Raw genomic sequence first — 12,403 nt, 5'->3', positions numbered from 1 at the left:
CTTTCTCCTTTTCTGTGTTACAGCCATTGAAGAATACCAGATTCACAATGCAAATCTTAAAATCTGTTCATAATGGGCCTGATCAATCTCTGCTTCACTGTTGGAGCACCCAAATAATAACAGTTAATTGGAGCAAAATACTTTATAGAAGAAACATAACCGAGTCAAGGACAAAAAATATCAGCTTTTGCCATAATAGTATAAGAACTTATTTACAACCAAAGAAACTTCGTTTACCTTCAACTCTCTTAAATGTGATTTTCTTTTCCATATTATTGCTGAAATATATTTCTTGACAAGTGAAGAGGAATATAAAAGACAACGTTGTCAAAATGTGACCAGGTTGTAAATAGAAAGCTGTACATCTCATTCATTATAGTAATGTGACCCTCATTTCAAATAAAAAGATGCAGTAAAGGAAAACTTATAGCTCAATTGTCAGACTTCTCTTGGGAGTCCCTGCAATACAGAAGAAAAACACTCTGATGGAAGATACCCAGGATGTTATGCAACTACATCCGATACACACTCTAGAAGTTCTATTTACTAGCATGGGTTAATTGTTATAGCCAAGATCTGTCTTGCTTGAAATTTGTGCACCTAGTTTCTTGTACTAAAAACAACTAGGTGCACCTAGGCAGTTGCTGTTTAAACTTATCATTATTATCTTTTCCTCTTTGTTTTAGCACAGGTATCCTCAATATTATATGCTGTGGGTCGTGGGTCTGGTGACAAGGGTTCATCCTTAAGAGCACATGTTACAGGAAATATTATTCATGACTGGTAATAACAAGAAAGCCACTTACCCAGTTTCACTAATTTGGTGTGGTTTTTATTACTGAACCACCTCAATAGATTCTGTACATAAAAGTGTTGATGTTAAGAATATTTTTTCCTGTAACACTTGAAGGAGGACACAGGCAAAGACATGCACACAGTCACAATCTTTAGTGTCCCTTAATGATTTCAGCAAAGTTAATTTTCCAAAAAATGTGTAGAATTACATACTGGTGGTTGTGTTGGATCAAATCATGAAAAATATGTGAGGAAATGTACAGAAGCTGGAAATCAGTATTTCAATAGGACGTTCAAAAAAATAAAGGAAAAGCTAATTTTCCTGCTTCTGTGCATTTCATCAGGTACTTTTCATGATTTGATCCAACCCAAGCACCAACATTGTATCAGTTTTTTATTTTGAAGAATCTTTTATATTCAGGCACTTTGTGTGTATGGAAAAGGATAAAAATTAAGATTACCCTTGGTATTTACAGTAACTTTCTGCAAAACATATCCCAGTTTAGCTGTTTAATCTCAGTCCCATCACAATAGGTGTAGTCCAGATTTATGGCCATCATAGAAGGGTGTTTTCTATAGTTATCTGTTGTTTCAGCTCATTTTTGCACCAATTTACTTTCCTCTAATTTTTCAGGAAGCTAATAGCAAAGTAATCGACCTGACTGAGGGTTTCTGATATCTTCCTGTGTTATCACTCTTCTGTTTTTCCTTTCCAAAATTGATGGCCATTCTAGTCATTTGACTGCAACTATTGCACATGATCTGTTTGAGTTTGCTTTTTGTGTGGAAACTATATTATGTCTTACTGTTGAGGAAGAATACAACCGTGTTCCTTTCAACCATGTAGTTGCGAAGGGCCCCATCAAACCACCCAAGGCTGCTGGTGTGATACATTTTCTAAAGAAGCCTGTTTCTAGATAATGGTATCCTGAAAAACCTGAAAACGTTTTAGCTCCTAAAAGGCATGCCGCAGTATAATTCTTTCATGTCTGTCACAGATTTTACTGCTAAAATAAATATACTAGAATTCTTACAAGTGTTAGTTCTCATGCTCGTATTGAACCTAGGGCATGACTGCAATTTCTTTACCCTAAGGGTTTACTGTATTTCTCTTGTCCAGTTTTGACTTTTTATTAGCAGTGGAATTCTCTTTCTCATTCTATTCATTTCATTTTTTAGGTGGTACGGGGTACAATTAAATCCAGACATCCTTGGGATTGACCTCAAGTATGTAAATCCCTTGAGTTAGATCTTGTTATTCTGTCATCTCTTCTCATGATATTTGTGTAATGAAACAAGGAAAGGATGTGCACACACACAAGTCCACTATAGGACATGCACATATGCCACTAAGGGCTAGAAGTCGACACTCAAGAGCACACACAAGCCACTAAAGAGCCAAGTTCACAAAGTAAACAAATATAGTTTTATTAATACTCAAAATGCTCAAGAGAAGCATTATGGAGTGATGGGTTTTAACACCTATTTATACACAATAGTGAGGAGAGAGGAATGAGAGCTAGCGGTTGGTCTAGTCCCAACAGCTAGCAAGATGGGGAAAAAATACCCCTTATAAAAGGGGTAAAATACATAAAAAAAATAAAAAAATAAAAGTACATTTTAACCTAAAATATATTCTAAAAATAAAAATACATATATATATATATATACATTCACTTGAATATATATAAAACACCCCCTTCAAACTGATGGTGAGATCACTGAAAGTTTGATAAGGAGAAAGGAAAAGTGAGGTGCCGAGAATGCTTTGGTGAAGAAGTCCGTAAGTTGATATTCAAATGTTACATAGGGAAGCCCAATAGTGCCCCTGAGAAACTCTTCGCAAATATAGTGATAAGCACCTTCAAGAAATAAGTGAGTCACCAAGAAAAATACAATAACATGTAAAAATATGATCATTTGGTGGATTGCCTCCTCGATCTGAATCAGTATAAGCAATTAAATTTAAGCAAGAAGAAGAGGAGAAATAATCCTCTAGTTAAAGTGCCCTTGATGTATTAGATGATCCGCATGACCACACATGTGAATTAAAGTGGGTGCATACTGAAACAGACTAGTGTTGTGTACCACATATGTTATGTCAGGTCGAGTAATAAAAAAGTAAAAGATCCAATCAGCTGTCTATAAGGCGTTGGATCTTCCAAAGGGATTCCATCGTTAGATCTCAATTTAGCATTGATGACTTCAAGTGTGTCCAAAACCTTTTCGTTAACAATCCTGATCTAGCAACAATCTTAAATTCCCCTAGGAAATACCTTAAATAACTAAGATCAGACATACATATAAAAATTATTTTTAAGAATAATTTTTATATCTTTTCACTACCAGTAATAATCATGTCATCTACATATTGTTGAGAATAGGTGGTTTTAAGTGAAGTCCTTTTATATTAGATGCTATTTGTATTTTTGCTTTTATAATGGGGCTTGATTGTAATTATGCTTTTAAGCCTCTCTCTATTTAACATAGAGAGAGGCCCTAATAACAATATCGAGTTCTCTTTTTCTTGTGCAGTCGTCTCTCTCTCTCTCTCTCTTCTCTCTCTATCTAAGGCTCGGTGCATCTTCTACATGGTATCAGAGCCTAGCCGATCGTGGGAGCGTGATCGAGTGTGATCAAAGCACAGTCGATCGTGGAGGCTTTCTTGATCGTGATCAAACTTCGATCCAATGAATATTTTTCCAATCAAGTCAGCGATTAAATTTTTTTTTAAGATCTGATGACAGATCTGGGCGTGCTGCTGGTTGTGGATGCTTGTTGTGGGTTTCGTAGCTCGTCGGTGTTGTTTTTTTTTGTTCTCGTGACTACCTACTGCCGAGTTGGTAGTTCCTGCCGTGATTCTGCAAATGTTTGATTGCTGTTGGTGAGTTCTCGTGACTACCTACGCTGGGAGTTCTCGTGATTCTCGTGACTACCTACGCTAGGAGTTTGATTGTTGTTGGTGATTCTGAAAATGTTGGTTGTAATTTCGCTGTGAGTTCTCGTGACTACCTACGCTGGGAGTTTGATTGTTGTTGGTGATTCTGCAAATGTTTGGGCCCAGTTTTTTTTATTGCATGAGATCTTGATATCGTGGACATGGGTACAGTTTGCACTGAACCACGTTAGCTCCTGTGTGTTACTCTCTTTGCTTTCTGATCTGCAGTGAATGTGTGAAAGATATCAGTGCTTTTATTTCAGTCGTGATACCCTGATTTTTGGGCCCTGAGTTTGTTTTTATCGTGATTTCATGCCGCGACTTCCTGTTTTTTTTGAGAAACAGCAATCCAACTCGTAGTGGTGTTGCTCGTGATTGAAAAATGACTGATTGTCGAGCTGTATATGTCTGGGGAGCTGCCCCTGTTATGAAACAGGTTCTGCGTATGCAGAAGTTATGTTGGTCGTGATTCACTGTCGTGCTGAATTTTTTTTTTCTGCAAGTGACAGTAGTATCACTCTCAGTTATGCTGAATATGATGAGCTGATAGCTCTTCGTCCTTTGAGTTCCACCCCTCCTGTAGCTGGTGTTGCCTATTCTACCGGAAATCATCTTCATCCGACTGACAGTAAGTGGATTATTGACTCTGGTGCATCCAGACATTTGTGTGGAAATTCACTTGTTTTTTTCAGATCCAAATTCACTTGGAGTCTCATTAGCCGATGAGAGCTCCTCCCCGGTTGTTGGTCAGGGAAATATTTCTATATCCTCCTCATTACAGTTGAAAAATGCTCTTCATGCTCCAAAATTTCCTCAAAGTTTACTCTCTGTTAGTTGCCTTATAAAAGAACAAAACTGTAGAGTAATATTTGATCCAATGGGTTGTCATTTTCAGGATTTGCTGACGGGGAAGAAGATTGGTGGAGACTATGAAGAAAATGGAATTTACTACCTACATCATCCAATGGGTACTGTTCATGCTGCAGTGGAACATTCATTCAGTCCTGTTCAGTGGCATCGTCGTCTTGGTCATCCTTTATTGTCAAAGCTCCGTTCGGTCTTTCCTCAGATTCCTCCACCACATCATTTCAGTGTGAAGCATGTCAGCTGGGCAAGCATCATCGAAGTTCGTTCCCTTCGAGTTAGAGTCAGTCTAGTAATAAAGTCTTTGAACTTCTTCATGCAGATGTATGGGGTCCTAGTAAGATTCCTACTAGGACTCAGTGTCGATACTATTTAGTTATTGTTGATGATTTCTCTAAGTTGTCATGGGTGTTTTTAATAAAGGAACGATCTGACGTTCCAAGTATTATCAAATCTTTAATTCTTGAAATAAAAACTCAGTTTGAATCTAGTGTCAAGATTGTTCGCACTGATAATGCTCTCGAGTTTAAATCAAAAGGTCTGTTACAATTTTACCAAGATAATGGCATCCAACCCCAAACTTCTTGTGCCTATTCATCTCAACAAAATGGGGTGGCTGAGCGAAAACATCGTCACCTACTTGATGTTGCCAGGACCATTATGATTCAATCCAATGTTCCTGCGTTATATTGGGGTGATGCAATTACAACTGCTTGTTATCTGATCAACCGCATGCCTTCATCTTTTGTGGGTGATCAAATTCCAATTCATATCCTAAAACCCAATACCCCCCTTTTCTCCCTCTCGCCCAAAGTATTTGGATGTGTTTGTTTTGTACACAAACTTGGCCCTGACCGTGATAAATTAGCTGCTCAAGCTACAAAATGCATATTTATAGGTTATCCCAAAAATCAAAAGGGATATCGATGTTATGATCCTACTTCTCGTCGAGAGTATGTCAGTGCGGATGTATCTTTCTTGGAATTCACTCCATATTACTCTAGTACCGGTTCCCCGCTGCAGGTTGATAAAGCTGAGTCTTGTCCATTACCTATATCTCCTTTTCCTTTGGAATCCATGCCCTCATTCTCGAACCAAACTTCATCCTCTTCCAGATTTCATAATCCTCCATTGGTATATGTGCGTAGAGATCCACCTCTGCAAGTGCCTTCATCTTCTTCTTCCCCTGAGGTAAGTTTTACTGACAATAGTGATCTTCATGATGATGATAACAAGCCTATTGCTCTACGAAAGGGGACACGACAATGTACCTTATATCCCATATCTCATTTTGTCTCTGATGCCAGAATTGAAAATCAGATGAAATCTTTTATTTCAGCCTTATCTGTTGAAACTATTCCTCTGAACTATCAGCAGGCAGGGCTTGATACTCGCTGGAAGCTGGCTATGCAAGAAGAAATAAGTGCTTTAATATCTAAGATGGGATCTAGCCATAAAGTACAAATTTGATGGTTCTATTGAAAGGTACAAGGCCAGATTAGTAGCCAAAGGGTATACTCAGACATATGGTATTGATTTCTTTGAAACTTTTTCTCCTGTTGCACGGATGAGTACCATTCGTCTTGTTCTCTCAGTAGCTGTTCAACATGGTTGGAGCTTGTACCAATTAGATGTGAAAAATGCATTTCTATATGGGGACTTATCTGAGACCGTTTACATGCAACAACCTCCAGGATTCGAGGTTGAGGGGGAGTGTCAGAAGGTGTGTAGATTGAAAAAGGCAATTTATGGCTTGAAACAAAGTCCTCGTGCATGGTTTCAAAAGTTGTTTGAAGTGATGTCACGCTTTGGCTTTAATAGGTCAGCAGCAGATCATACACTATTTATAAAGAAAACTAGCTCTGACATAGTTGTTATGGTGGTATATGTGGATGACACATGGTTGCCAGTTGAGGAAGCGGGAGCGGGAAGCGATACGGGAAGCAGGAGCGGGAAGCGAGGCACTTTCAAAATTTTAGGAAGCGGGGAAGCGTGGGACCAATTAGGAGCGATTCGGGAAGTGTCTCGGAAGCGACCTAGGAAGCGTCTCGGAAGCGAGGGGGAAGCGAAAAAAATAAAAATAAAAAATAAAAATACAAAAAATTGAAAAAAACAGGGGAAGCGAGGGGGAAGCGTGACGGGAAGCGTGATGGAAAGCGTGCTTCCCATTAAAGGGAAGTGCGTCCCCCATTAAAGGGAAACGTGTCCCCCATTAAAGGGAAGCGCGCTTCCCAAAAAAGGGGGACGCTTCCCCCCACGCTTCGAAAGCGCGGCGTTTCGCACTTCCCCTTTTAGCTAGGCGCTTCCGGTAACCCTGGGATGACATCATTCTTACAGGAGATGATGTGAAAGCTATTGAAGCCACAAAGGCTCATCTTCAAAAACACTTTGTTACAAAAGACCTTAGTTCACTCAGGTATTTTCTGGGTATAGAAGTTGCCAGGAGCCGTGAAGGGATGGTTTTGTCTCAACGGAAGTATGTTCTTGACTTATTAAAGGAAACGAGAATGTTGGGAGCTAAATGAGCAAATATTCCCATGGACCATAAAGTTCAGTTGTCTAAAGAAGGGTCAAAACTGGTTGATAGCAAAAGCTATCGCTCCCTAGTAGGGAAACTACTACATGTAACTGTGACCAGACCGGATATTGCTTTAGCAGTAAGCAAAGTTAGTCAGTTTATGGACAAACCAACTGAGGTACACTGGAATGCAGCTATTATGATTCTCAGATATCTAAAATCTTCTCTTGGAAAGGGGTTATTGTTCAGGAAAGGTGGAACTCTGGAGATAGTGGCCTATTCTGATGCTGACTATGCAGGATCTGTAGTGGATAGAAAATCTACCACGGGATTTTGTGTTCCTGGGAGACAACTTGATCTCTTGGAGAAGTAAGAAACAAAATGTGGTTTCTAGGTCGAGTGCAGAATCAGAATATCGGGCTATGGCCCAAACAACTGCTGAATTGATGTGGGTTCGTACTGTTCTTCTTGATCTTCAGGTGAAGGTTTCCTCTCCCATGACAATGATGTGCGATAACAAAGCTGCAACATATATAGCGAACAATCCTGTATTTCATGAGAGAACAAATCACATTGAGGTTGATTTCCACTATGTAAGGGATATGGTTCAAGCTGGTCATATCACTACCAAATTTCTAAAGTCGGAAGACCAAGTTGTAGATATGTTTACAAAACCTCTTGCTAGACCAAATTTCTCAAAATGTTGTGACAAGCAGCTGAGCATGATTGATATCTATGCTCCAGCTTGAGGGGGGAGTGTTGAGAATAGGTGGTTTTAAGTGAAGTCCTTTTATATTAGATGCTATTTGTATTTTTGCTTTTATAATTATGCTTTTAAGCCTCTCTCTATTTAACATAGAGAGAGGCCCTAATAACAATATCGAGTTCTCTTTTTCTTGTGCAGCCGTCTCTCTCTCTCTGTCTCTTCTCTCTCTATCTAAGGCTCAGTGCATCTTCTACATATATAATAGTAAAATAATGATGCTTGTCCCTGCATTCTTTATCAAAAGAGCAGTGTTAGTGTAGCAAGAAATAAAGCCAAGATTAATCATAACTTTGCTAAAACGGACATACCATACTTTAAGAGTCTGTCTGAGACAATATAAAGCTTTCTTAAGCTGAATTATTTTACCTTCCTCAATGCCTAACTCGGATGGAGGATCCATGTACACTTCTTCATTATGATCCCTATTAAGAAATGCATTCTTAACATCTAATTGGTAAATCAGTCATTTCTTAATCGAGGCTACTGCTATATGAGTCCTAACACTTCATTCTAGCTACTGGTGCAAAGGTTTCTCGCATAGTCAATCCTATATTCCTGAGTATACTTCTTAGCCACTAACTTAGCATTGTACATTTCTAATATTTCATCACTCTTAGTTTTAACTTTGAATACACATTTGCTTCCTATGGTTTTCTTTCCTAAGGGAAAACTCATTATTTCTCAAGTTTTGGTTTTATGAAGGGCATCCAATTCATCTTTCATAGCTTCTACCCAGTGAGGATAATCCTTTGCTTCTTTGTATGTAAATGGTTCATAAAAGGCATAAATAGCTAATAGATAGGCTCTATATTTAGGAGAGGACTCATATGACATAAATCTACTAGGGGCTTTGGATACTCGATCAGATCTCCTAAGGTAGGTATTATTTATGGATTGATTTTGCATATACGTATTAAGTGCACATGGATATTCCTCTTTGTTTCACCAGGAATAGATATTAAGCTCTTGTACATCATTGGTCTTGTTAACATTATCATCACTACCAATGATGTTCAGAGAGACATTATAAAAAATATCATTATGGTCGTTACTAATAGTACTGGGCTCATTAGTGGTGCAATCATTATCAACATCATTCACATATACTTCATCAATGTTTGATGATTCATTTACTTCCTTGGACATTAAATCAAATAGGAAAGAGTAATCATTATCTTTCTTAATCATTTATTTCTCAAAACCATTCTCATCTTCAAGGAAAGTCACATTTCTCAAAATATATAGCTTCTCATTTTTTAATTCATAACATCTATAACCTTTTTTATGTTCCTTGTTGCGTGAAGAGCATTGCGTGAAGATCAGTTTGACGCTGGAAAAGAACGAGCGTGAGGAGCAGTGCGTGAAGAGCAGTTTGACGCCGAAAAAGAATTCACTTAACATTAGGTCTAATCACCTTTAAATAGAGATTAGCCAAAAAACCTAAGTTACAATAGAGACTTGAAAAAAATGCATAATAACAAACTACCCCTTTCTATGTTTAAACTAACGAGAGTATAAAAGGCACATGCCTAATACTCTCAACACTCCCCCTCAAGCTGGAGCATAGATATCAATCATGCTCAGCTTGTCACAACATCTAAGGAAACTGGAACTAGCAAGAGGCTTGGTGAAGACGTCAACTACTTGATCTTCAGATGAAACATGTTTAGTATAGATGTGCCCAGTCTGCACCAAGTCTCGTACATAATGACAATCAACTTCAATATGTTTTGTTATTTCATGGAACACCGGATTATTGGCAATATAGGTAGCAGCCTTGTTGTCACACATCATCGCCATAGGACATGACACTTTCACTTGAAGATCAGTTAGCACTGATTTGATCCACATCATTTCTGCAGCAGTTTGAACCATAACTCTGTATTCTGATTCTGCACTTGACTTGGCTACCACTGTCTGCTTTTTGCTTCTCCAAGTAATCAGATTTCCTCCCACAAATACACAAAACCCAGTTGTCGACTTTCTGTCATTAACAGACCCAACATAGTCGGCATCCGAATAAGCAATGATTTCTAATGGCGGGGTTTGACTGGACAACAACCCTTTTCCTGGAGATGCTTTCAAATACCTAAGAACCATCATAGCTGTCTGCCAGTGATCCTTATTAGGTTTATCCATAAATTGACTTATCTTGCTCACTGCTAATGAAATGTCAGGTCTGGTCACTGTCACATATAACAATTTGCTAACAAGGGAACGAAAACTACCACTGTCTATGGATTCTGAATCCTCATCATACATGTGGCCCTTAGGGTCCATAGGAATATTTTCAAGCTTAGCCTCTAGCATTCTTGTTTCCTTAAGAAGATCTAAAACATACTTTCGTTGGGACAATACCAAACCCTCACGATTCCTTGAAACTTCTATTCTCAAGAAATATCTAAGAGGACCAAGATCTTTAGTAACAAAATGAGTCTGAAGATGGGCCTTTGTATCTAAAATTTCTTTGGCATTGTTGCCTGTTAGTATGATATCATCTACATATACCACCATCACAACAATCCCAGCGCAAAAAGTTTTAATAAGCAGAGAATGATCTGAGGCTGACCTGACAAAGCCAAATGCTGGCATTATCTCAAAAAGTTTCTGGAACCATGCACGAGGGCTTTGTTTAAGACCATAAATGGCCTTCTTCAATCTGCACACCTGCTGCTTACACTCCCCCTCAACCTCGAATCCAGGAGGTTGTTGCATGTAGACAGTTTCCATTAAATCCCCGTATAAAAAGGCATTTTTCACATCAAGCTGAGAAAGGGTCCAACCATAGTGTACAACAACAGATAAAACCAACTGGATGGTGCCAAGACGAGCCACAGGCGAAAAAGTTTCAAAGAAATCAATACCATAGGTCTAAGTATAACCTTTGGCTACCAATCTAGCTTTATACCGTTCAAGAGAGCCATCTGAATTATACTTAAGAGAGAAGACCCACTTACTACCAACAATATCTGCATCATTGGGCGGAACAACTAGATCCCATGTACCACGTGACAATAAGGCATCCATCTCATCTTGCATTGCTTGCTTCCAATTGGGATCCAGAAGAGCTTGATGATGATTGACGGGAACAGATATCACAGACAATGCTGAGATGAAATTCCGCATGTTCCTTCCAAGCCGCACATCTGTGACATACTTAGAAATAGGATGAAGAGTGCACTGTCTTTTTCCTTTGCGTAAAGCAATAGGTAGATCATCATCTACAACAGATGTTGTTGCTTACACTCCCCCTCAACCTCGAATCCAGAAGGTTGTTGCATGTAGACAGTTTCCATTAAATCCCCGTATAAAAAGGCATTTTTCACATCAAGTTGAGAAAGGGTCCAACCATAGTGTACAATAACAGATAAAACCAACCGGATGGTGCCAAGATGAGCCACAGGCGAAAAAGTTTCAAAGAAATCAATACCATAGGTCTGAGTATAACCTTTGGCTACCAATCTAGCTTTATACCGTTCAAGAGAGCCATCTGAATTATACTTAAGAGAGAAGACCCACTTACTACCAACAATATCTGCATCATTGGGCGGAACAACTAGATCCCATGTACCACGTGACAATAAGGCATCCATCTCATCTTGCATTGCTTGCTTCCAATTGGGATCCAGAAGAGCTTGATGATGATTGACGGGAACAGATATCACAGACAATGCTGAGATGAAATTCCGCATGTTCCTTCCAAGCCGCACATCTGTGACATACTTAGAAATAGGATGAAGAGTGCACTGTCTTTTTCCTTTGCGTAAAGCAATAGGCAGATCATCATCTACAACAAATGTTTCAGGATGATCAGGAATACTCACCTCAGGGGAGGGGGAAGATGGAGACATGCAATCAAGTGACGATCGATGTGTGTATACCTGTGGAGGATCCCGGTATTGTTGCACAGAAGGATACTCAACAAGAGACTCTTGGGGAACAGACTCCAAGGGAAAAGGAGGAATAGGTAGAGGAAAAATATTACCTTGACTTTCTTGCAATTGAGGATGACCACTTGAGAAATAGGGAATCGACTCAAAGAAAGAAACATCCGCACTAATATACTCCTTTTTGGATATTGGGTCATAACAACGATACCCCTTTTGGTTTGGAGGATACCCAAGGAAAACACATTTGGTAGATTGAGCTGTTAGCTTGTCCCGATTTTGTTCCAATCTATGTACAAAGCACAAACACCCGAACACTTTAGGTGGAATATGAAAAAGAGAAGCCTCTGGATGAAGAATTTGGATAGGTATACGATCCCCTACAGAGGTTGAAGGCATGCGGTTTATGAGAAAACCAGCAGTTAACACTGCATCTCTCCAATATAATGCAGGCATATGGGATTGTAACTTCGTTGTGCTTCTCACTAAATTTATGGTGAAGTACTAGGAGAGTCGTAGATATCTTCATATGGACAACAATATCTGATAGATATTTGGTTGATTGAGGTAGACAAATAAAATTAAAAAAGATGCGATATATGAACCTTCATATTGTTGTTGTTTAAAGTACATAA

The 12,403-nt window shown here is 38.9% G+C and overlaps 1 protein-coding gene across 1 annotated transcript in view; it reads left to right on the top strand.

Annotated features, from left to right (window-relative positions):
* Positions 1–12,403, top strand: part of FK (Ergosterol biosynthesis ERG4/ERG24 family) — a 58,879-nt gene that overhangs the window by 33,812 nt on the left and 12,664 nt on the right. Inside the window, exons 5-6 of the mRNA XM_090006360.1 lie at positions 692–783; positions 1,975–2,022. Coding sequence (XP_089862486.1) covers positions 692–783; positions 1,975–2,022 — 140 coding nt within the window. The remainder of the gene's footprint in view (positions 1–691; positions 784–1,974; positions 2,023–12,403) is intronic.

This window comes from Nuphar pumila, chromosome 5, assembly GCF_984573655.1.
Source record: "Nuphar pumila chromosome 5, dmNupPumi1.hap1.1, whole genome shotgun sequence".
Taxonomy (NCBI): domain Eukaryota; kingdom Viridiplantae; phylum Streptophyta; class Magnoliopsida; order Nymphaeales; family Nymphaeaceae; genus Nuphar; species Nuphar pumila.
Note: the sequence above shows the minus strand (reverse complement) of the source record. Positions and strands in the feature narration are given on the sequence as shown.